The 24,699-nt window shown below is 48.4% G+C and overlaps 1 protein-coding gene across 1 annotated transcript in view; it reads right to left on the bottom strand.

The window, feature by feature from the left end:
* LOC123750522 (serine/threonine-protein phosphatase 6 regulatory ankyrin repeat subunit C-like) overlaps positions 1–24,699 on the bottom strand; it is a 317,785-nt gene that overhangs the window by 219,771 nt on the left and 73,315 nt on the right. The window contains exon 3 of the mRNA XM_069302562.1: positions 22,749–23,057. Within this exon, the coding sequence (XP_069158663.1) occupies positions 22,749–23,057 (309 nt within the window). The remainder of the gene's footprint in view (positions 1–22,748; positions 23,058–24,699) is intronic.

Below are 24,699 nucleotides of genomic sequence, written 5' to 3'. Positions count from 1 at the left end.
ATATATATATATATATAAATATATATATATATATATATATATATATATATATATATATATATATATATATATATATATATATATATTATTCGGGCTACCGGCGGGGAGGGAGGACGTGTGGAGGAGGCTCTGTTGTTTACTGAGCCATTACGTAGGGACATCCTGACGTCACCGTGCCTAGCCTTCACAGAGTGCTGTGTGAATGTCCTGGGAAGGTGCAGGAGTTTAGGAAGGTGCCCAGAGTGGACCATCTCAACAAAAACGGATGAAAACAGGTGGGTGTGCAGTGTATGGAGTACAACGGTAGTGAGGGCCACGCTGGCGCCCTCTAGGCCTCCCAGGCTAAGGTGTGGGGGAGGAGGGGGTGTTGTTGTTTGGTCGGGCAAGGGGGGGGGGGTCACCCATGTGCCACCCAGTGTTTATAGAAATACGTATGGGAAAGAAAAATGAAAATAAAAATCAGCAATCATGGTCAGAGCTAATAGAGCTCACAGCGTGTCGGATTACAAGTGTATGATTCATTCACCATTGTGCAGTGATATACAAGAAAATTATACCAGTGTTTAAGTGTCACCCAGACCCCCCTCAAGCTGAGCGAGGCCCGGTCAACCCCCACCTCCTCCCCGCCCGCCGGCCTGACCGCACCACAGTACCTCCTGCCATCCCACCACCCCGCCCACCCTGCGCCTGGGTGTCTCCCACCCACCTATTCACCGCCCACACAGTGCTTGTGGCAGGGATGTGCTACCCTCCATGCACCCAGATATGGCACAGGTCATAGCAGGCATTCAGGTTCCTCCCAAAAGGGAGGGAGACACAAGTACTCATAGGAGTGGTGAGTGTGAGGGACAGCTAGCCACCCCTCCTGCCACCACCCGTGTCCACCCCTGCCGCCACCACCCCTGTCATCCCTCCCACGCCGGCCGCCTGGGGGATGGAGGGGACTCCACCAACTAACCAGGAACCCCTCAGCCAAGAACAGGGTCCTGGGAACAGTGCACCCAGACGTGCAACCAGAGGACCCAGACTCAGAGGAACGTGTCGGGTGTGTGACGAATCACACAGCCTTAGAAACGATGGAACCCTACGTCAACACAACAACTGTGAGGGTTCATGGACGGAACCTGTAGAGAGAGAAGGCCCACAGGTCCCCCCGGCACACCCACACATCCCAGCAAACTTCATGTCATCAGATGACCTCCTGGGGGCCATCAAAGCATCCACCACCAGAACTCTTCCCCACATTCCTAAAGCAGCGCGCTCATTCGCAGCAGGGAAATATACAGACCTTTTAAGGAAAGTAAATGAACGGTCTGAAAATCTTAATGCTGCAGCCACCATCAAAGCATGGCATAATTTGCTACTGTTTGGCAATATTTGCTTAGGCGTACCTGCAAGAGGAGGCAAGTCACTAGCCTCATCAGTCACTAGGGCAATAAATAATTTCCCCAGAGCTGACAACTTGATCCCCATCCCTCCTCAACGCAAAAACCGTCGTGGCAGACCCAAGAGTTCCAATGACAATTTTAAACTAGGAACACAAGTGACCAAAAAAATTTAAGAGGGCAACACAGTAGGGGCAATTAGGTTACTTACCAGCGAAGACACAATCGCCCCTAGAAATACCGCTACCGCCAACTCGCTGAGAGAGAAGCACCCTCGTAGAGTACCATGGGAACCCACTGCTCAGGACACAAATGTCCCAGACATGGGACCTCTATTCCTCCAAGCGTCAGAGGTATACAAAGCCATCATGCCATTTCCGCCAGGCTCGGCAGGGGGATACACTGGAGTAAGACCTCAGCACCTCAAGGAGATGGTAAACCCAGTTCTCGGAGAAGTTGCCGAGACACTATTGTCAGAGGTCACGAAGTTTGTCAACGACTGCCTCTCTGGGTTGATCCCAGATACAATTAAACCCTTTTTCTTTGGAGCATCCCTTTGTGCCCTCAAGAAGAAAGATGGTGGAGTCAGACCCATTGCCGTGGGTAACACACTTTGGCGCCTTGTTGCTAGGGCAGCTGTCAGAAAAATTAGCATAGACGCTGCGACGATGCTTCGACCCCATCAACTAGGTTTTGGTGTCCCCCATGGCTGTGAAGCAGCAGCTCATGCAGCACGAGCCTATATCAAGCACCTCCTAGAAAATAAGGCATTAATTAAATTAGACTTTAAAAATGCCTTCAACCAGGTAAAAAGGGATGTGGTACTGGAAGCAGTTCGAACAAGCTTTCCTTCTCTACTCCCCTTCGTCTCAGCAGGGTACAGTAGGGAATCGACGCTGCTGTTTGGGGAACATGAAGTTGTTTCTGCAGAAGGTGTCCAGCAGGGAGACCCACTTGCCCCTTTTCTTTTTTGCATGGCTGTTAAAGAGGTCACAAGCAGGTTGACCAGCGAACTCAACATCTGGTTCCTGGACGATGGCACCCTGGCAGGGACACAGGAGTCCCTGCTAGAAGATCTACAGCTGGTGAAATCTAAGGGAGAGGAGTTTGGACTCACCCTAAACCCATTAAAGTGTGAAATCATCTCATCTAGCCAACCAACCATAGATGCAGTGCGAACCATATTGCCAGGAGCCCAAGTGATCGCTCCCACCGACAGTGTGCTGCTAGGGGCACCTCTGGGCTCGAACGCCATTGAGGTAGTCCTCGAAGAAAAGCTGAACGACCTGAGGAGGATGGAGGGAAGAATAGGGGCTTTGGACGCCCACGATGCTCTGTACCTTCTCACAAGGTGCCTGGCCTTGCCCAGACTGACCTATTTCCTAAGGTGTGCTCCCTCCTTATATATATATATATATATATATATATATATATATATATATATATATATATATATATATATATATATATATATATATATATATATATATATATATATATACATATATATATATATATATATATATATATATATATATATATATATATATATATATATATATATATATATATATTGTGACGATAATCTCCTTCAAGAGATTGAGCCTGCTCTTCCCTCCACAATCACGTCGTTGAAATTATATAAAACTACTATGGAAGAAATGTCCAACAACGACAACAACACCAGCAAGGTTTGCCAGAGCGCAAAACATATGCAGCCAGACACCTGTTCGGACTCAAACCGCCAAACTACCTGTTGATCGCTACCGGCTCCGCTGATTGGTCGCCGGTCTGGCTGCAACTGCACTCCACCCCCCCATACTACTTGATGTCTGGGGTCGCCACGACCTCAGACCTCAGAATATTCAGTGCTTTCGTGGTTATCACTCCTCCCGGCTAGACGTTAGCGTGTACTGAGAGAGGTGGTAGCTTAAAGCCAATATTCCAGCACCTTCCCATTTATTTTGTGTTGCACTTCTTGTTATTTTATCTTAACGTAACTTTTCATTGTGTCATTTAATTATTCTTATTATTTTGATTGATTGATTTTATTATACAAATTTGTTTGTCCATTTTTTCATGTTTTGATTTATTTAACGTAATTAAAATTTCATTGTTAAAGTTTACTTGTGTTTTGTGTGTCTTCTCCTTACCTTACCACAGACGAAGTTCCAGTTTTTCTATTTTTTTTTATAACTATGTGACGAGGCCATACCCCTAGCCTTAGACAGCCGAACACCAACGCGTTACCGTCACAATATATATATGTCGTACCTAGTAGCCAGAACGCACTTGTCAGCCTACTATGCAAGGCCCGATTTGCCTAATAAGCCAAGTTTTCATGAATTAATTGTTTTTCGACTACCTAACCTACCTAACCTAACCTAACCAAACTTTTTCGGCTACCTAACCTAACGTAACATATAATGATAGGTTAGGTTAGGTTAGGTAGGGTTGGTTATGTTCGGTCATATATCTACGTTAATTTTAACTCCAATAAAAAAAATTGACCTCATACATAATGAAATGGGTAGCTTTATCATTTCATAAGAAAAAAATTAGAGAAAATATATTAATTCAGGAAAACTTGGCTTATTAGGCAAATCGGGCCTTGCATAGTAGGCCGAGAAGTGCGTTCTGGCTACTAGGTACGACATATATATATATATATATATATATATATATATATATATATATATATATATATATATATATATATATATATATAGATATATATATATATATATATATATATATATATACACAGTATATACCCAACCCAAGTCACCCTCTCCCCCTGCCCCACCCCTAACCGCGACCGCTACCTCCCTTTGTCCACCCCCTCACGCTACTTCCGCCCAGCGCCCGCCCAGCGCCCGCCCAGCGCCCACCCAGCGCCCACCCAGCGCCCGCCCAGCGCCCACCTAGCGCCCGCCCAGCGCCTGCCCAGCGCCCACCCAACGCCCACCCAGCGCCCGCCTAGCGCCCACCCAGCGCCCGCCCAGCGCCCGCCCAGCGCCTACCCAGCGCCCGACGATGTCGCAGGTCACGACTGACAGCCAGGCTTCTCTCAGCCAAGAGGAGCCATCAGTCGACGACAGGTACGGCACATGCCAAGTGTGTGACAAGGTGTGGAGACTCAAGCGTAACGGAGATGTGCGCAAGCATGCACACAACGGAACCGATTGTCCGGGTATGTGGCGCCCTCCCAAAGAGGGTATCAATCAAGGCCCCACACCAGCAGTCAGGGAAAACACCTCTAACATCTTCATTTCGACTGAGACCCCACTAGAAGCCATCAAAGCAACATCGGTTGGAACCTTGCAGCACATCCCCAAAGCTGCCCGGCCCCAGGCAGCAGCCAAACTATCCAGCCTCTTGAAAAAGGTCAATGACTCCCCCGGAACTATCCAAGCATGGCACAACCTTCTCCTGTTTGGAAACATATGCCTAGCTGTCCCTGCAAGGAGAGACAAATCACTAGCTTCCTCGGTCATTATGGCTATAAATAGTTTTCCTAGAGAGGACAACCAGGCACCCCTCCCCACCCGTGCCAAAAACACCCACCACAGGAAAGGTATCAACAGCAGAACCGAGGCATCCGAAATCAGAGCAACAGTCAGCAAGAAAATAGAAGAAGGCAACACAATAGGGGCGATCAGAGTCATCACCAGTGAAGACACAGTTGCCACCAGGGATGCCGATACAGCACAAGCCCTGAGGGAAAAACACCCACCCAGAGCTCCTCGTGACGACAGTGTCCCCCTAGTCGGTGTCACCAGAGCAGAACCCCTGTGTGTGCTCGAATCCATGGTGCAGAAAGCAGCTTTATCCTTCCCACCAGGATCAGCAGGTGGGTTCACAAGACTAAGACCCAACCACATTAAACAAATGCTCAACCCTGCACTGGGAGACATTGCACAGGGCCTCCTGGTGGAACTAACTAGATTCGCCAACACATGTCTAGCTGGCAACATACCAGAGACCATACGGCCTCTCTTTTTTGGCGTTACCCTCTGTGCCCTGAGGAAAAAAGATGGAGGAATCAGACCGATAGCTGTGGGCAATTCACTCCGGCGTCTCGTCGCTAAGGCTGCTGCTAGAGCAGTTAGTCAGGCAGCAGCCGATATGCTGAAGCCAAAACAGCTTGGGTTTGGCATTCCCCAAGGGTGTGAGGCAGCGGCTCATGCAGCTAGAGCCTACATTGCCAACATTACGAATGAAAAAGCCCTGATAAAGCTGGACTTCAAAAATGCTTTCAATCTGGTTAGAAGGGATGCAGTACTCAGTGCAGTTCATCACCTTTTTCCTTCCCTCTACCCGTTTGTAAACTCATGTTACAGCAAGAATCTAACTCTGCTTTTTGGGGAACATGAAATTGAATCACAAGAAGGTGTCCAACAAGGAGACCCCCTTGCTCCTTTTCTGTTCTGCCTAGTTATCAAGGAAGTCACCGATAACCTGTCCAGTGAGCTCAACATTTGGTTTTTGGATGATGGTACTCTAGCCGGCTCCCCAGCCTCACTCTTGGACGACATAAGAATAATCCAGGAGCAAGGAGTAAGCCTAGGCCTCACCCTGAACACTTCCAAGTGCGAAATAACCTCCACCAACCAGCACATAATAGAGCAAATAAAGGTTGTTTTGCCTGACATTCATACAACCAACCCTGAGGACAGCACACTCCTAGGTGCTCCTCTTGGAAGGAATGCCATCGACGGGGTCCTCGGTAAGAAGATCACTGACCTGAAGAGGATGAACGAGAGGATTGAAGACATCGATGCTCATGATGCACTTTACCTCATCACCAGATGCTTGTCCCTCCCCAGGCTGACCTACTTTCTAAGATGTTCGCCACCTTTCAACAATATTAAATTAGAAGAGTATGACAGCTTGCTGAAATCAACACTAGAAAAAGCCCTCAATCTTTCCCTCTGCGACTCACAGTGGAAACAGGCCTCCCTGCCTGTCAGACTCGGGAACCTCGGCGTGCGCACAGCAACACAAACTGCTGTACCAGCGTTCCTGTCCTCTTCAGTGGGGTCTGACAACTTGGTGAAGGAAATCCTACCTGAGCACCTAGTTCAACAGGCTGGGGTACATGATCCCAGCTTCACAGACTGCACAACCAAATGGGTCTCTCTCGCAGGACCAGCACCCCAACCACCGACTTCTGAAGCCCATAAGCAATCCAGCTGGGATCGCCCCATTGCCGACCAAGAAGCTGCAACTTTGCTGGAAGCTGCGACAACACCACATGACACTGCCCGACTTAGAGCTGTAGCAGCTCCCCATGCAGGTGATTTCCTATTAGCAACCCCAATGTCAGCAACCGGCACCCGTCTCGCACCGCAGGCCCTCCGAGTTGCCGTGGCTCTCCGCCTAGCTGCCCCAATCCACACCGAATACAGGTGTATTTGTGGCGAGGCGGGGGCCGACAGATATGGACGGCATGGCCTTCTTTGCCAAAGGACGGGAGGATGGCATGCAAGACATGGCGAGGTTAATGACATTATTAAGAGAAGCCTTGCCACAGCCGGTTGTCCAGCAGAGAGAGAGCCCCGTTACCTAATGTCCCGCAACTCTGATGAGCCTGTCGGTCGCCCAGACGGAATTACGGTGAACCCCTGGAAGAATGGTAGACAGTTGGTGTGGGACTACACTTGCGTTTCAAATCTAGCCAATACCTATGTTGACTTCATTGCTACACAAGCAGGAGGAGCTGCCAATCACCGGGAAGCGGCCAAGTCACGTAAATACAGAGACCTTGAGCACCACTACAATTTTGTCCCCATTGCCTCAGAGACACTTGGTGCCTGGGGTAAAAGTGCTGCTAGCTTTTTGAAGGAGTTGGGGTCTAAGCTAATTGAAACAACTAGAGACCCTAGAGCTGCTAGTTTTCTTTTTCAGCGCCTTAGTGTGGCAATCCAGAGAGGAAATGCTCACTGCATCCACGGTTCCTGCCCGCCATCTGAGGTGCTGGAGGAGCTGTTCAACTTGTGACAAGCAGCCTTGTACCCTGTATGTAATCAATATTGTAACTTTTTTTGTGTAATGACATTTTCAAATAAAGTTAGATAAATATACACACATACCAAAAGAATAGGGGTGGTAGGAGAAGAAAATATCAAAGTGTTCAGTGAGGATCCACAAGGTCTTCTCTGAGTACTCTTTATTCTCTTCTCCGAGGCTATGGGTCCCTACACTTGCACCAGAGGTGGTACCCCTCCTATAAAAAAAAAAAAAAAATATATATATATATATATATATATATATATATATATATATATATATATATATATATATATATATATATATATATATATATATAAATATATATAAAAGGGGTACCACCTCTGGTGTAAGTGTAGGGACCCATAGCCTCGGAGAAGAAAATAAAGAGTACTCAGAGAAGACCTTGTGGATCCTCACTGAACACTGATATTTTCTTCTCCTACCACCCCTATTCTTTTGTTAAGTGTGTATATTTATCTAACTATTTGAAAATGTCATTACACAAAAAAAGTTACAATATTGATTACATGCAGGGTACAAGGCTGCTTGTCACAAGTTGAACAGCTCCTCCAGCTCCTCAGATGGCGGGCAGGAACCGTGGATGCAGTGAGCATTTCCTCTCTGGATTGCCACACTAAGGCGCTGAAAAAGAAAACTGGCAGCTCTAGGGTCTCTAGTTGTTTCGATTAGCTTAGACCCCAACTCCTTCAAAAAGCTAGCAGCACTTTTACCCCAGGCATCAAGTGTCTCTGAGGCAATGGGGACAAAATTGTAGTGGTGCTCAAGGTCTCTGTATTTACGTGACTTGGCCGCTTCCCGGTGATTGGCAGCTCCTCCTGCTTGTGTAGCACTGAAGTCAACATAGGTATTGGCTAGATTTGAAACGCAAGTGTAGTCCCACACCAACTGTCTACCATTCTTCCAGGGGTTCACCGTGATTCCGTCTGGGCGACCGACAGGCTCATCAGAGTTGCTGGACATTAGGTAACGGGGCTCTCTCTCTGCTGGACAACCGGCTGTGGTAAGGCTTCTCTTAATAATGTCACTGACCTCGCCGTGTCTTGCATGCCATCCTCCTGTCCTTTGGCAGAGAAGGCCGTGCCGTCCGTATCTGTCGGCCTCTGCCTCGCCGCAAATACACCTGTATTCGGTGTGGATTGGGGCAGCGAGGCGGAGAGCCACGGCAATTCGGAGGGCCTGCGGTGTGAGACGGGTGCCGGTTGCTGACATTGGGGTTGCTAATAGGAAATCACCTGCATGGGGAGCTGCTACAGCTCTAAGTCGGGCAGTGTCATGTGGTGTTGTCGCAGCTTCTACCAAAGTCGCAGCTTCTTGGTCAGCAATGGGGCGATCCCAGCTGGATTGCTTATGGGCTTCAGAAGGCGGTGGTTGGGGTGCTGGTCCTGCGAGAGAGACCCATTTGGTTGTGCAGTCTGTGAAGCTGGGATCATGTACCCCTGCCTGTTGAATTAGGTGCTCAGGTAGGATTTCCTTCACCAAGTTGTCAGACCCCACTGAAGAGGACAGGAACGCTGGTACAGCAGTTTGTGTTGCTGTGCGCACGCCAAGGCCCCTGAGTCTGACAGGAAGGGAGGCCTGTTTCCACTGTGAGTCGCTGAGGGAAAGATTGAAGGCTTTTTCTAGTGTTGATTTCAGCAAGCTGTCGTACTCTTCTAATTTAATATTGTTGAACAATATTGGCGAACATCTTAGAAAGTAGGTCAGCCTGGGGAGGGACAAGCATCTGTGCATCATGAGCATCGATGTCTTCAATCCTCTCGTTCATCCTCTTCAGGTCAGTGATCTTCTTACCAAGGACCCCGTCGATGGCATTCCTTTCAAGAGGAGCACCTAGGAGTGTGCTGTCCTCAGGGTTGGTTGTATGAATGTCAGGCAAAACAACCTTTATTTGCTCTATTATGTGCTGGTTGGTGGAGGTTATTTCGCACTTGGAAGGGTTCAGGGTGAGGCCTAGGCTTACTCCTTGCTCCTAGATTATTCTTATGTCGTCCAAGAGTGAGGCTGGGGAGCCGGCTAGAGTACCATCGTCCAAAAACCAAATGTTGAGCTCACTGGACAGGTTCTCGGTGACTTCCTTGATAACTAGGCAGAAAAGAAAAGGAGCAAGGGGGTCACTCTGTTGGACAACTTCCTGTGATTCAATTTCATGTTCCCCAAAAAGCAGAGTTAGATTCTTGCTGTAGCATGAGTTTACAAACGGGTAGAGGCAAGGAAAAAGGCGATGAATCGCACTGAGTACTGCATCCCTTCTAACCAGATTGAAAGCATTTTTGAAGTCCAGCTTTATCAGGGCTTTTTCATCCGTAATGTTGGCAATGTAGGCTCTAGCTGCATGAGCCGCTGCCTCACACCCTTGGGGAATGCCAAACCCAAGCTGTTTTGGCTTCAGCATGTCGGCTGCTGCCTGACTAACTGCTCTAGCAGCAGCCTTAGCGACGAGACGCCGGAGTGAATTGCCCACAGCTATCGGTCTGATTCCTCCATCTTTTTTCCTCAGGGCACAGAGGGAAGCGCCAAAAAAGAGAGGCCGTATGGTCTCTGGTATGTTGCCAGCTAGACATGTGTTGGCGAATCTAGTTAGTTCCACCAGGGGGCCCTGTGCAATGTCTCCCAGTGCAGGGTTGAGCATTTGTTTGATGTAGTTGGGTCTTAGTCCTGTGAACCCACCTGCTGATCCTGGTGGAAAGGATAAAGCTGCTTTCTGCACCATGGATTCGAGCACACACAGGGGTTCTGCTCTGGTGACACCGACTAGGGGGACACTGTCGTCACGAGGAGCTCTGGGTGGGTGTTTTTCCCTCAGGGCTTGTGCTGTATCGGCGTCCCTGGTGGCAACTGTGTCTTCACTGGTGATGACTCTGATCGCCCCTATTGTGTTGCCTTCTTCTATTTTCTTGCTGACTGTTGCTCTGATTTTGGATGCCTCGGTTCTGCTGTTGATACATTTCCTGCCATGGGTGAGGTGATATATATATATATATATATATATATATATATATATATATATATATATATATATATATATATATATATATATATATATATTATTAAATATGACCGAAAAAGTAAGATTAATAATTCTAACACGAATTTTCTCAATCTTTCGTACATTTCTTTTCACTCTTGGTGGTAATTCAAAAATCAATTCTCCAAAATTCATTTTTATTTCTAGTCTGACGCGACACTTGAGCGCGTTTCGTAAAACTTATTACATTTTCAAAGACTTTAGTTTAAACATACACAACTGAATAGAACTTACACATCTTCGATTTGTTTATATCTACATTTGAGTGAGGTGGATGGGGTGAGGTGGTATTTAATAAGGTATTAATTTCATCAACACAAGACAGAACACGAAACAATGGGTATTGAATAGAAGTGATTGTAGAAAGCCTATTGGTCCATATTTCTTGATGCTTCTATATTGGAGCGGAGTCTTGAGGTGGGTAGAATATAGTTGTGCATTAATTGGCTGTTGATTGCTGGTGTTGACTTCTTGATGTGTAGTGCCTCGCAAACGTCAAGCCGCCTGCTATCACTGTATCTATCGATGATTTCTGTGTTGTTTAATAGGATTTCTCTGGCGATGGTTTGGTTGTAGGAAGAGATTATATGTTCCTTAATGGAGCCCTGTTGCTTATGCATCGTTAATCGCCTGGAAAGAGATGTTGTTGTCTTGCCTATATACGGAGTTCTTTGAGGCTTGCAGTCCCCAAGTGGGCATTTGAAGGCATAGACGACATTGGTCTCTTTCAAGGCGTTCTGCTTTGTGTCTGGAGAGTTTCTCATGAGTAGGTTGGCCGTTTTCTTGGTTTTATAGTAAATCGTCTATTGTATCTTCTGTTTTTTGTCTGTATGGATAACGTTTCTAGTAACAATATCTTTCAGGACCCTTTCCTCCGTTTTATGAGCTGTGGAAAAGAAGTTCCTGTAAAATAGTCTAATTGGGGGGTATAGGTGTTGAGTTAGTTGTCTCTTCAGAGGTTGCATGGCGTACACCATGCAACCTCTGTTTCCGATTTAAAAATCGAAAACATTGAAATGGAATCGTAACATATTTAGTACAGCATATGTTGCTCTTACGTGCAACAGATGGCGCTGTTTTTCAATAAAACCATGTTTTTTACCTGTCACATGTGTGGCATCTGTACTTATACTCACGAATTGAATGGTATGGTAAACAACACAGCTCAACTCCAAGGCAATGTCAAACAAAATAATTAAATCAAAATGAAATCATATCGAAATCTATGAAACTACAATTTGTCAATGCTATCGGAAACATTGAAATGGAATCGTAACATATATATTGTAGTGTATGTTCTCTTACGTGCAACAGATGGCGCTGTTTCTTAAAAAAAGAATGTTTTTAACTGTCCCAGGTGTGACATCTATACATATTCTTAGGAAATGAACGGTATGGTAAACAACACAGCTCTATTCCAACTCAGTGTCACACAAAAGAATTAAAATGAAAATCAATTGAAATCTACGAAAAATCAATTCATCAGTGCAATCGGAAACATTGAAATGAAATCGTAACATAATTAGTACAGTGATTGTTGCTATTACCTGCAACAGATGGCGCTGTTTTTCGAAAAGCTAATTTTTATCTGTCACAGGTGTGGCATGTGTATAGTAGGCAAGTAAAAAACCGCTCGGATTCGACTGGAACGTTGTGACAAAATTTCAAAGCACTCGGTGAAGAACTTTCGGAGATTAGCGATTAGGGATTTTAAACAAACGAGCTTTTAATTTATATAGATAATGATCTCGAGACAGTACCTAGAAGAGGAGACCTTGAGACAGTACCCAGCAGAGGTGACCTTGAGACAGTACCTAGAAGAGGTGACCTTGAGACAGTACCCAGCAGAGGTGACCTTGAGACAGTACCTAGCAGAGGTGACCTTGAGACAGTACCCAGCAGGGGTGACCTTGAGACAGTACCTAGAAGAGGTGACCTTGAGACAGTACCCAGTACAGGTGACCTTGAGACAGTACCCAGCAGAGGTGACCTTGAGACAGTACCTAGAAGAGGTGACCTTGAGACAGTACCCAGCAGAGGTGACCTTGAGACAGTACCCAGCAGAGGTGACCTTGAGACAGTACCCAGCAGAGGTGAAATGAGACAGTACCTAGAAGAGGTGACCTTGAGACAGTACCCAGCAGAGGTGACCTTGAGACAGTACCTAGAAGAGGTGACCTTGAGACAGTACCTAGAAGAGGTGACCTTGAGACAGTACCCAGCAGAGGTGACCTTGAGACAGTACCCAGCAGAGGTGACCTTGAGACAGTACCTAGCAGAGGTGACCTTGAGACAGTACCCAGCAGAGGTGACCTTGAGACAGTACCTAGTAGAGGTGACCGTGAGACAGTACCCAGCAGAGGTGACCTTGAGACAGTACCCAGCAGAGGTGACCTTGGGACAGTACTCAGCAGAGGTGACTTTGAGACAGTACCCAGCAGAGGTGACCTTGAGACAGTACCCAGTAGAGGTGACCTTGAGACAGTACCCAGCAGAGGTGACCTTGAGACAGTACCCAGTACAGGTGACCTTGAGACAGTACCCAGCAGAGGTGACCTTGAGAAAGTACCCAGCAGAGGTGACCTTGGGACAATACCCAGCAGAGGTGACCTTGAGACTGTACCCAGCAGAGGTGACCTTGAGACAGTACCCAGCAGAGGTGACCTTGGGACAGAAACCAGCAGAGGTGACCTTGAGACAGTACCCAGCAGAGGTGACCTTGAGACTGTACCCAGCAGAGGTGACCTTGAGACAGTACCCAGTACAGGTGACCTTGAGACAGTACCCAGTACAGGTGACCTTGAGACAGTACCCAGCTGAGGTGACCTTGAGACAGAAACCAGCAGAGGTGACCTTGAGACAGTACCCAGCAGAGGTGACCTTGAGACAGTACCCAGCAGAGGTGACCTTGGGAGAGAAACCAGCAGAGGTGACCTTGAGACAGTACCCAGCAGAGGTGACCTTGAGACAGTACCCAGCAGAGGTGACCTTGGGACAGAAACCAGCAGAGGTGACCTTGAGACAGTACCCAGCAGAGGTGACCTTGAGACTGTACCCAGCAGAGGTGACCTTGAGACAGTACCCAGTACAGGTGACCTTGGGACAGTACCCAGCAGAGGTGACCTTGAGACAGTACCCAGTACAGATGACCTTGAGACAGTACCCAGCAGAGGTGACCTTGAGACAGTACCCAGTACAGGTGACCTTGGGACAGTACCCAGCAGAGGTGACCTTGAGACAGAACCCAGTACAGGTGACCTTGAGACAGTACCCAGGAGAGGTGACCTTGAGACAGTACCCAGCAGAGGTGACCTTGGGACAGTACTCAGCAGAGGTGACTTTGAGACAGTACCCAGCAGAGGTGACCGTGAGACAGTACCCAGCAGAGGTGACCTTGAGACAGTACCCAGCAGAGGTGACCTTGAGACAGTACCCAGCAGAGGTGACCTTGAGACAGTACCTAGCAGAGGTGACCTTGAGACAGTACCCAGCAGAGGTGACCTTGAGACAGTACCCAGCAGAGGTGACCTTGGGACAATACCCAGCAGAGGTGACCTTGAGACTGTACCCAGCAGAAGTGACCTAGAGACTGTTCCCAGCAGAGGTGACCTTGGGACAGAAACCAGCAGAGGTGACCTTGAGACAGTACCCAGCAGAGGTGACCTTGAGACAGTACCCAGCAGAGGTGACCTTGGGACAGATAAACCAGCAGAGGTGACCTTGAGACAGTACCCAGCAGAGGTGACCTTGAGACTGTACCCAGCAGAGGTGACCTTGAGACAGTACCCAGTACAGGTGACCTTGAGACAGTACCCAGTACAGGTGACCTTGAGACAGTACCCAGCTGAGGTGACCTTGAGACAGAAACCAGCAGAGGTGACCTTGAGACAGTACCCAGCAGAGGTGACCTTGAGACAGTACCCAGCAGAGGTGACCTTGGGACAGAAACCAGCAGAGGTGACCTTGAGACAGTACCCAGCAGAGGTGACCTTGAGACAGTACCCAGCAGAGGTGACCTTGGGACAGAAACCAGCAGAGGTGACCTTGAGACAGTACCCAGCAGAGGTGACCTTGAGACTGTACCCAGCAGAGGTGACCTTGAGACAGTACCCAGTACAGGTGACCTTGGGACAGTACCCAGCAGAGGTGACCTTGAGACAGTACCCAGTACAGGTGACCTTGAGACAGTACCCAGCAGAGGTGACCTTGAGACAGTACCCAGTACAGGTGACCTTGGGACAGTACCCAGCAGAGGTGACCTTGAGACAGTACCCAGTACAGGTGACCTTGAGACAGTACCCAGGAGAGGTGACCTTGAGACAGTACCCAGTACAGGTGACCTTCAGACAGTACCCAGCAGAGGTGACCTTGAGACAGTACCCAGTACAGGTGACCTAGAGACAGTACCCAGTACAGGTGACCTTGAGACAGTACCCAGCAGAGGTGACCTTGAGACAGTACCCAACAGAGGTGACCTTGAGACAGTACCCAGCAGAGGTGACCTTGGGACAGTACCCAGCAGAGGTGACCTTGAGACAGTACCCAGCAGAGGTGACCTTGAGACAGTACCCAGTACAGGTGACCTTGAGACAGTACCCAGCAGAGGTGACCTTGGGACAGTACCCAGTACAGGTGACCTTGAGACAGTACCCAGCAGAGGTAACCTTGAGACAGTACCCAGTACAGGTGACCTTGAGACAGTACCCAGTACAGGTGACCTTGAGACAGTACCCAGCAGAGGTGACCTTGGGACAGTACCCAGCAGAGGTGACCTTGAGACAGTACCCAGCAGAGGTGACCTTGAGACAGTACCCAGTGCAGGTGACCTTGAGACAGTACCCAGCAGAGGTGACCTTGGGACAGTACCCAGCAGAGGTGACCTTGAGACAGTACCCAGTACAGGTGACCTTGAGACAGTACCCAGTACAGGTGACCTTGAGACAGTACCCAGCAGAGGTGACCTTGGGACAGTACCCAGCAGAGGTGACCTTGAGACAGTACCCAGCAGAGGTGACCTTGAGACAGTACCCAGCAGAGGTGACCATAGATGCCCCAGGCTTATGTGTCTTGACCAGCCACAGATGCCCCAGGCTTATGTGTCTTGGCCAAGAAATAGATGCCCCAGGCTTATGTGTCTTGGCCAAGAAATAGATGCCCCAGGCTTATGTGTCTTGACCAAGCCATAGATGCCCCTGGCTTATGTGTCTTGACCAGCCATAGATGCCCCAGGCTTATGTGTCTTGACCAAGCCATAGATGCCTCAGGCTTATGTGTCTTGACCAAGAAATAGATGCCCCAGGCTTATGTGTCTTGGCCAAGAAATAGATGCCCCTGGCTTATGTGTCTTGACCAGCCATAGATGCCCCAGGCTTATGTGTCTTGACCAAGCCATAGATGCCTCAGGCTTATGTGTCTTGACCATCCATAGATGCCCCAGGCTTATGTGTCTTGACCAAGCCATAGATGCCCCAGGCTTATGTGTCTTGACCAGCCATAGATGCCCCAGGCTTATGTGTCTTGACCAGACATAGATGCCCCTGGCTTATGTGTCTTGGCCAAGCCATAGATGCCCCAGGCTTATGTGTCTTGACCAGCCATAGATGCCCCAGGCTTATGTGTCTTGACCAGACATAGATGCCCCAGGCTTATGTGTCTTGACCAAGCCATAGATGCCCCAGGCTTATGTGTCTTGACCAGCCATAGATGCCCCAGGCTTATGTCTCTTGGCCAAGCCATAGATGCCCCAGGCTTATGTGTCTTGACCAAGCCATAGATGCCCCAGGCTTATGTGTCTTGACCAGCCATAGATGACCCAGGCTTATGTGTCTTGACCAAGCCATAGATGCCCCAGGCTTATGTGTCTTGACCAAGCCATATATGCCCCAGGCTTATGAGTCTTGACCAAGCCATAGATGCCCCAGGCTTATGTGTCTTGACCAGCCATAGATGCCCCAGGCTTATGTGTCTTGGCCAAGCCATAGATGCCCCAGGCTTATGTGTCTTGACCAGCCATAGATGCCCCAGGCTTATGTGTCTTGACCAGCCATAGATGCCCCAGGCTCATGTGTCTTGACCATAACTTGACTTGATAGAATTCTATGTCCAAGCAACAAAAATTAGGCAAGAAAGAGAAGTGTGGGCAGACTGCATTTTCTTGGACTGTCAGAAAGCCTTTGACACAGTACCCCATAAAATTCTGTTATAAAAGTTTTAGCATCAGGCAGGAGTTAAATGTAAGGTGCTCCAGTGGATAAAGGAATATCTAAGCAACAGGAAACAGCGAGTAACTGGCAAGAGAGAGACATCAGAGTGGCGTGATGTCACCAGCGGGGTCACACAGGGCTCTGTACTTGGACCCATCCTGTTATTAATATATGTAAACGACTTTCCTGAGGGTATAGACTCATTCCCTTCAATGTTGGCTGAAGATGCAAAAATTACGAGAAGTATAAAGACAGATGAAGATAGACTGAAACTACAGGACGACCTGGAAAAACTGGAGAGATGGTCTTGAAAATGGCTACTAAAGTTCAACTCTGGAAAGTGTAAAGTAATGAAATTAGGCGAAGGGAGCAGAACGCTGAACACAAGGTACCATCTGGGAGGTGAAATCCTACAAGAGTCAAATAGAGAGAAAGACCTGGGGGTTGATATCACACCGAACCTGTCCCCAGAGGCCCACATCAAAAGGATATCATCAGTGACATATTGAAGACGGGCCAACATAAGAACTGCCTTTTTGAAATTTGTGTAAGGAATCGTTCAGGACCCTGCATACCACTTATGTCAGACCAGTTCCGGAATATGCAACTCCAGCTTGGAGTCCATACCAAGTTAAACACAAGGCAAAGTTTGAGAAGATTCAGCGGTATGCCACCAGACCTGTCCCGGAACTGAGAGGTAAGAGCTACGAGGAAAGGCTAAAGGAGCTGAACCTCACGTCCCCTGGAAAACAGAGGAGTAAGGGAAGACATGATAACCACCTGGGAGCCGGTCGGCCGAGCGGACAGCACGCTGGACTTGTGATCTTGTGGTCCTGGGTTCGATCCCAGGCGCCGGCGAGAAACATTGGGCAGAGTTTCTTTCACCCTATGCCGCTGTTACCTAGCAGTAAAATAGGTACTTGGGTGTTAGTCAGCTGTCACAGGCTGCTTCCTGGGGGTGGAGGCCTGGTCGAGGACCGGGTCACGGGGACACTAAAAAGCCCCGAAATCATCTCAAGATAACCTCAAGATAACCACCTGCAAAATTCTCAGAGGAATTGACAGGGCGGACAAAGACAAACTCTTCAGGACGGGTGGAACACGAACAAGGGGACACAGGTGGAAACTTGGTACCCAGATGAGCCACAGAGACATTTGAAAGAACTTTTTCAGTGTCAGAGTAGTAAACAAGTGCAATGTATTAGGCAGTGATGTGGTGGAGGCTGACACATACACAGTTTCAAATGTAGATATGATAGAGCTCAGTAGGCTCAGGAATCTGTACACCAGTTGATTGATAGTTGAGAGGCGGGACCAAAGAGCCAGAGCTCAACCTCCGCAAGCACAACTAGGCGAGTACAACTAGGTGAGTTCACACACACATGTAAGAGGAGGGTCATGACCTCGTAGATTGAGGGTCATGACCTCGTAGACTGAGGGTCATGACCTCGTAGACTGAGGGTCATGACCTCGTAGACTGAGGGTCATGACCTCGTAGACTGAGGGTCATGACCTCGTAGACTGAGGGTCATGACCTTGTAGACTGAGGGTCATGACCTCGTAGACTGAGGGTCATGACCTCGTAGACTGAGAGTCCTGACCTCGCAGACTGAGGGTCATGACCTCGTAGACTGAGGGTCATGACCTCGTAGACTGAGGGTCATGACCTCGTAGACTGAGGGTCATGACCTCGTAGACTGAGGGTCATGACCTCGTAGACTGAGGGTCATCACCTCGTAGACTGAGGGTCATGACCTTGTAGACTGAGGGTCATGACCTTGTAGACTGAGGGTCATGACCTCGTAGACTGAGGGTCATGACCTCGTAGACTGAGGGTCATGACCTCGTAGACTGAGGGTCATGACCTCGTAGACTGAGGGTCATCACCTCGTAGACTGAGGGTCATGACCTCGTAGACTGAGGGTCATGACCTTGTAGACTGAGGGTCATGACCTCGTAGACTGAGAGTCCTGACCTCGTAGACTGAGGGTCATGACCTCGTAGACTGAGAGTCCTGACCTCGTAGACTGAGGGTCATGACCTCGTAGACTGAGGGTCATGACCTCGTAGACTGAGGGTCATGACCTTGTAGACTGAGGGTCATGACCTTGTAGACTGAGGGTCATGACCTCGTAGACTGAGGGTCATGACCTCGTAGACTGAGGGTCATGACCTTGTAGACTGAGGGTCATGACCTCGTAGACTGAGGGTCATGACCTCGTAGACTGAGAGTCCTGACCTCGTAGACTGAGGGTCATGACCTCGTAGACTGAGGGTCATGACCTCGTAGACTGAGGGTCATGACCTTGTAGACTGAGGGTCATGACCTCGTAGACTGAGAGTCCTGACCTCGTAGACTGAGGGTCATGACCTCGTAGACTGAGAGTCCTGACCTCGTAGACTGAGAGTCCTGACCTCGTAGACTGAGGGTCATGACCTCGTAGACTGAGAGTCCTTACCTCGTAGACTGAGAGTCCTGACCTCGTAGACTTAGGGTCATGACCTCGTAGACTGAGAGTCCTGACCTCGTAGACTGAGAGTCCTGACCTCGTAGACTGAGAGTCCTGACCTCGTAGACTGAGAGTCCTGACCTCATTGACTGAGAGTCCTGACCTCGTAGACTGAGAGTCCTGACCTCGTAGACTGATGGTCTTGACCTCGTAGACTGAGAGTCCTTACCTCGTAGACTGATGGTCTTGACCTCGTAGACTGAGAGTCCTGACCTCGTAGACTGAGAGTCCTGACCTCGTAGACTGATGGTCTTGACCTCGTAGACTGAGAGTCCTTACCTCGTAGACTGATGGTCTTGACCTCGTAGACTGAGAGTCCTGACCTCGTAGACTGAGAGTCCTGACCTCGTAGACTGAGAGTCCTGACCTCGTAGACTGAGAGTCCTGACCTCGTAGACTGAGAGTCCTGACCTCGTAGACTGAGAGTCCTGACCTCGTAGACTGAGGGTCATGACCTCGTAGACTGAGAGTCCTTACCTCGTAGACTGAGAGTCCTGACCTCGTAGACTGAGGGTCACTGTGACTCATTATATACCTGATGTATATTGTCACTTGTGTGTAGAGAACCTGGCGAGGAGTTTAATATACATGTTTAACGACAGCCCCGCTCCTGTGCCAGGTAAGTCCTCTTCGGGTTCACCATAGCCCGTGCTACTTGGAACGTTTAGTTCCCAGTAGCTGAATCTTAATCAACAAACAACAACATGATTAACATTATGGAAACTCTGGTCAAGTTGTCTTCTCTGTCTTAACCATATTGTCTGTAATATTGATTTAACATTGTTAAAAATGCTTAACAGCATTAATCATCTTGTGTTTATCATTGATGCAACATTGATGAAAATGTTTTACATCATTAATCATGTTGTATTTAGCACTGATACAACATTCAGCAAAAGCTCAAAAACAATAATCACATTGTGTTTATACCAAGACATTACGTCAAGAAAACAACGCATCAATAACTATGTTTAACAAACCCAAAACACAAGACAAAATATTCAGATAAATAGTCACGGGAAATTTGTCTCAAGAACAGTTCCATAATTCTTGTTTATATGTGAATGTTACAGTTTGTAGTTCATAATTATGTTCTTTACGTTGTTACTGAGTGAACAGCGGGTAGTTATGTTGTTAAGTGGAGTATACTATTGAGCTGGTGTATACTCACAGATGTATACCTCACTTGTCTGTTTATATACACCCAGATGTTTACCTCACTTCTTGGCATATATCTTGAGGTTATCTTGAGAGGATTTCGGGGCTTAGCGTCCCCGCGGCCCAGTCCTCGACCAGGCCTCCTTCTTGTTACACACCTCCAGGAAGCAGCCCGTAGTAGCTGCCTAACTCCCAGGTACCTATTTACGGCTAGGTGAACAGATGCATCAGGGTGAAAGAAACTCTGCCCATTTGTTCCCGCCTTCACCGGGGATCGAACTTGAAACCTCAGGACGACGAATCCCGAGCGTTATCCATTCAGCTGTCAGACCCACTATTCACCACCGTATACCACCATATACACTGAGAAGTATACCCCACTTCCCTGTGTATATTTACACAGAGATGTATACCCCACTTCCCTGTGTATATACACTGAGATGTATACCCCACTTCCCTGTGTATATACACTGAGATGTATACGCCACTTCCCTGTGTATATACACTGAGATGTATACCCCACTTCCCTGTGTATATACACTGAGATGTATACCCCACTTCCTGGTGTATATACACCGAGATGTATACCCCACTTTCCTGTGTATATACACCGGGATGTATACCCAACTTCCGGGTGTATATACACCGAGATGTATACCCCACTTCCCTGTGTATATACACCGGGATGTATACCCAACTTCCGGGTGTATATACACTGAGATGTATACCCAACTTCCCGGTGTATATACACTGAGAGTTTACTATAGTTATGACTTTGTTTTGGGCTGAAGTATAAAACTATGGACGTGGCTTTAATTATAATAATAATACACAGAGAAGGTATGGGAACTATGAGGAAGAAGCGCCAAGCCATTACGACTATATAAATAAAAATAAAGAGAGTAATCACACTAACATGACTGCATCAGTGAGAAAATCCGTAGGAGCCGCGATGCACAGCACATAGGTTCGAATCCTCATCACGGCTACTGTGGATTTTCTCAATAATAATGATACTTAAAAATTGTCATTTAAACTTCTAATGTTGTGTTACGAACCCGGATCCAGCGTCCGAGCCGGGAGCAGTGACAACCACGCCATCTGTGGGTCAGCTCCCGAAACCCCCGCCAAACGAACGACGACACCTAGTGAGGACAGCGTGTACTGGCCTCGAGGACCAGTTTCCAGTCTGGTTCAGCGCTCAACACCGCCGCTCCTGACCTCTGGTGAGGTGGTGCTCCGATGACAGTGCCATCTATGGACTGGATACGTCAGGTGTTAGTATCTGAGCCCGTAAGTGAGATGTATTAGTGTCCCTGTTATTGATGACGTGTCTGCTTACAGAGCCGACCTGGGACCACTGTGTTGAAGGTGGAGTCAGTCTACCCGAGGCAGCCAGTCTCCATACTGTGAAGTTTGCTGCAGCTGTTGTGACGTCGTCCCCCCGGAAGAACACTGTGGTGTGTTAAGCCTGCCAATGGAGTGGCAGTGAAAGGATTTACCCGGGACCGACGGTTGGAGACGATAATCCACTGGGGTATTGAGGACAGGAGGGTGATTGGTGATATCACACGAGACTCCTGTCTAGGGCATACCCCTTTTATCGTTCGTGGAGTGGCCGTACCAGCCTTGGTGGCTCAGTACCTGCCAGCAGACCTGCTGGACGTGTGGTTGACGGCCTCCACGACGGTGCCCCCAGTGGACCTGTGTTGTGGCTGACCTGTGGCCAGGGTAGGCTCGGCGTTCTCAGAGGACACGTCTTGAGGCCACAAAGAAAGCACCGCGGACTCAGCACCTAGCTTCTTAATCAAGAGTCTTCAGCAGAAGACTAGATTGTGCACGATCCCCTTGTTAAGTGTTAGTACCCCTCCCCCCTGTGCACTCTTTATATTATATATTTAAATGGTGATGGGACATTATATAATATTAAGTTCTTAGCTTTCTTTCCCTACTCCCTTTAAGTTACTTGCGTCACGGATCGCATCCCTTGAAAGCCTCTACTGGCTTGGGGTCGGATATATATATCTTCCTCTAACGACATCAGAGTAAGAACCCCGTTGCGTCCCGAGAGGGCCGTAACATGTTGGAAATAAACATTTAATTCACCTGGGCTGTCGGAGACTTGAACCGCGGACCCCACGCATGTGAGGCCGAAGCTCTACCGACTGGGCTATCGAGTAGTCATAATAAGGAAAGAGTCCATAGGCAACTTCTGCTACCATGCTGGAGTTTTCGACTCTCCCCTGACTACTACTGAAGCTCTGAGGAGTTAGTGATCCTCGCCCACGTCATATAAATTGACGCCCGCGTCAGTTTACATGACGCGGGCGTCATCACCAAGCCCAAGTCGTGCAGGTGTGACAGTCACCAGTCGTGGTGAATACTGACAACGGTTAAGACATCTGTTTACCAACATTAACACATAACTAACCTTGGACCCGTGGTAACTGTGGAGAGTGTTGATGACCTGGAGATGACCTGCCCGCAGTGCCAGGTCAGCAGGGGTCTCCCCAGCCCAGGTCAGGACGTGTGGGTACACCCGGCATACCCCCAGGAGGACCTTTACCACCCGGGCCGGGCCGAGCTCCGCCGCCCAGTGGAGGAGAGTTCTGCCAGTGTGGTCCTGCTGGTGGCCGTCAAACATCAGGGGGATGCTTCCTCCAAGATGTCTAGTATTTCCCTCCCTGATCCTCCGTAGCAATGCTGCATACTCTGCTTCACACTGTCTCCAACACTGTCGCTGTAACAGTCAGTATTATTTTTGTTGTAACTACAATGTGCAAACATGATTAACATTTCCACGAGGATAATCACAATAAACCGTCTGTTTAACTGTGATAATAAAAATTAGATGATATGTTATCATTTATCATAACTACAGAAACCTGTGTGAAATATTATTTTGAACCTTACAAGACAATACTCATATCTTGGCTGGATCACGTGATACGAACTCCAGAGGTGAGCGGCCGTCAGAGTTAAGAACAGTGGCCGTCAGAGTTAAGAACAGTGGCCGTCAGAGTTAAGAACAGTGGCCGCCAGAGTTAAGAACAGTGGCCGTCAGAGTTAAGAACAGTGGCCATCAGAGTTAAGAACAGTGGCCTTCAGAGTTAAGAACAGTGGCCGTCAGAGTTAAGAACAGTGGTCGTCAGGGTTAAGAACAGTGGCCGCCAGAGTTAAGAACAGTGGCCGTCAGAGTTAAGAACAGTGGCTGCCAGAGTTAAGAACAGTGGCCGTCAGAGTTAAGGACAGTGGCCGTCTGAGTTAAGAACAGTGGCCATCAGAGTTAAGAACAGTGGCCTTCAGAGTTAAGGACAGTGGCCGTCAGAGTTAAGAACAGTGGCCGTCAGAGTTAAGAACAGTGGCCGCCAGAGTTAAGAACAGTGGCCGTCAGAGTTAAGAACAGTAGCCGCCAGAGTTAAGAACAGTGGCCGTCAGAGTTAAGGACAGTGGCCGTCTGAGTTAAGAACAGCGGCCGCCAGAGTTAAGAACAGTGACCGCCAGAGTTAAGAACAGTGGCCGCCAGAATTAAGAACAGTGAAAGTCAGAGTTAAGAACAGTGGCCGTCAGGGTTAAGGACAGTGGCCGTCAGAGTTAAGAACAGTGGTCGCCAGAGTTAAGAACCGTGGCAACCAGAGTTAAGAACAGTGGCCGCCAGAGTTAAGAACCGTGGCAACCAGAGTTAAGAACAGTGGCCGCCAGCGTTAAGAACAGTGACCGCCAGAGTTAAGAACAGTGGCGCCAGAGTTAAGAACAGCGACCGCTAAAGTTAAGACCATTAGCCGCGAGAGTTAAGAACAGCGGCCGCCAGAGTTAAGAACAGTGGCGGCCAGAGTTAAAAACAGTGGCCGCCATCGTTAGGAACAGTGCCCGCCAAAGTTAAGAACAGTTACCGCCAGAGTTAAGAACAGTGGCCACCAGAGTTAAGAACAGTGGCCGCCAGAGTTAAGAACAGCGGCCGCCAGAGCTAAGAACAGCGACCGCCAGAGTTAAGAACAGCTGCCGCCAGAGTTAAGAACAGTGGCCGCCAGAGTTAAGAACAGCGGACGCCAGAGTTAAGAACAGTGGCCGACAGAGTTAAGACCATTGGCACCCAGAGTTAAGAACAGCGGCCGCCAGAGTTAAGAACAGCGGCAACCAGAGTTAATAACAACGGCTGCCAGAGTTAAGAACAGTGGCCAACAGAGTTAAGAACAATGGCCGCCAGAGTTAATAACAGTGGCAGCAAGAGTTAAGAACAGTAGCAGCAAGACTTAAGAACAGCGGCCACCAGAGTTAACAACAGCGGCCGCCAGAGTTAAGAACAGCGACCGCCAGAGTTAGGAACATTGGCCCCCAGAGTTAAGAGCAGCGGCCGCCAGCGATAAGAACAGCAGTCGCCA

Source organism: Procambarus clarkii, chromosome 5 (assembly GCF_040958095.1).
Source record: "Procambarus clarkii isolate CNS0578487 chromosome 5, FALCON_Pclarkii_2.0, whole genome shotgun sequence".
Lineage (NCBI taxonomy): Eukaryota > Metazoa > Arthropoda > Malacostraca > Decapoda > Cambaridae > Procambarus > Procambarus clarkii.
Note: the sequence above shows the minus strand (reverse complement) of the source record. Positions and strands in the feature narration are given on the sequence as shown.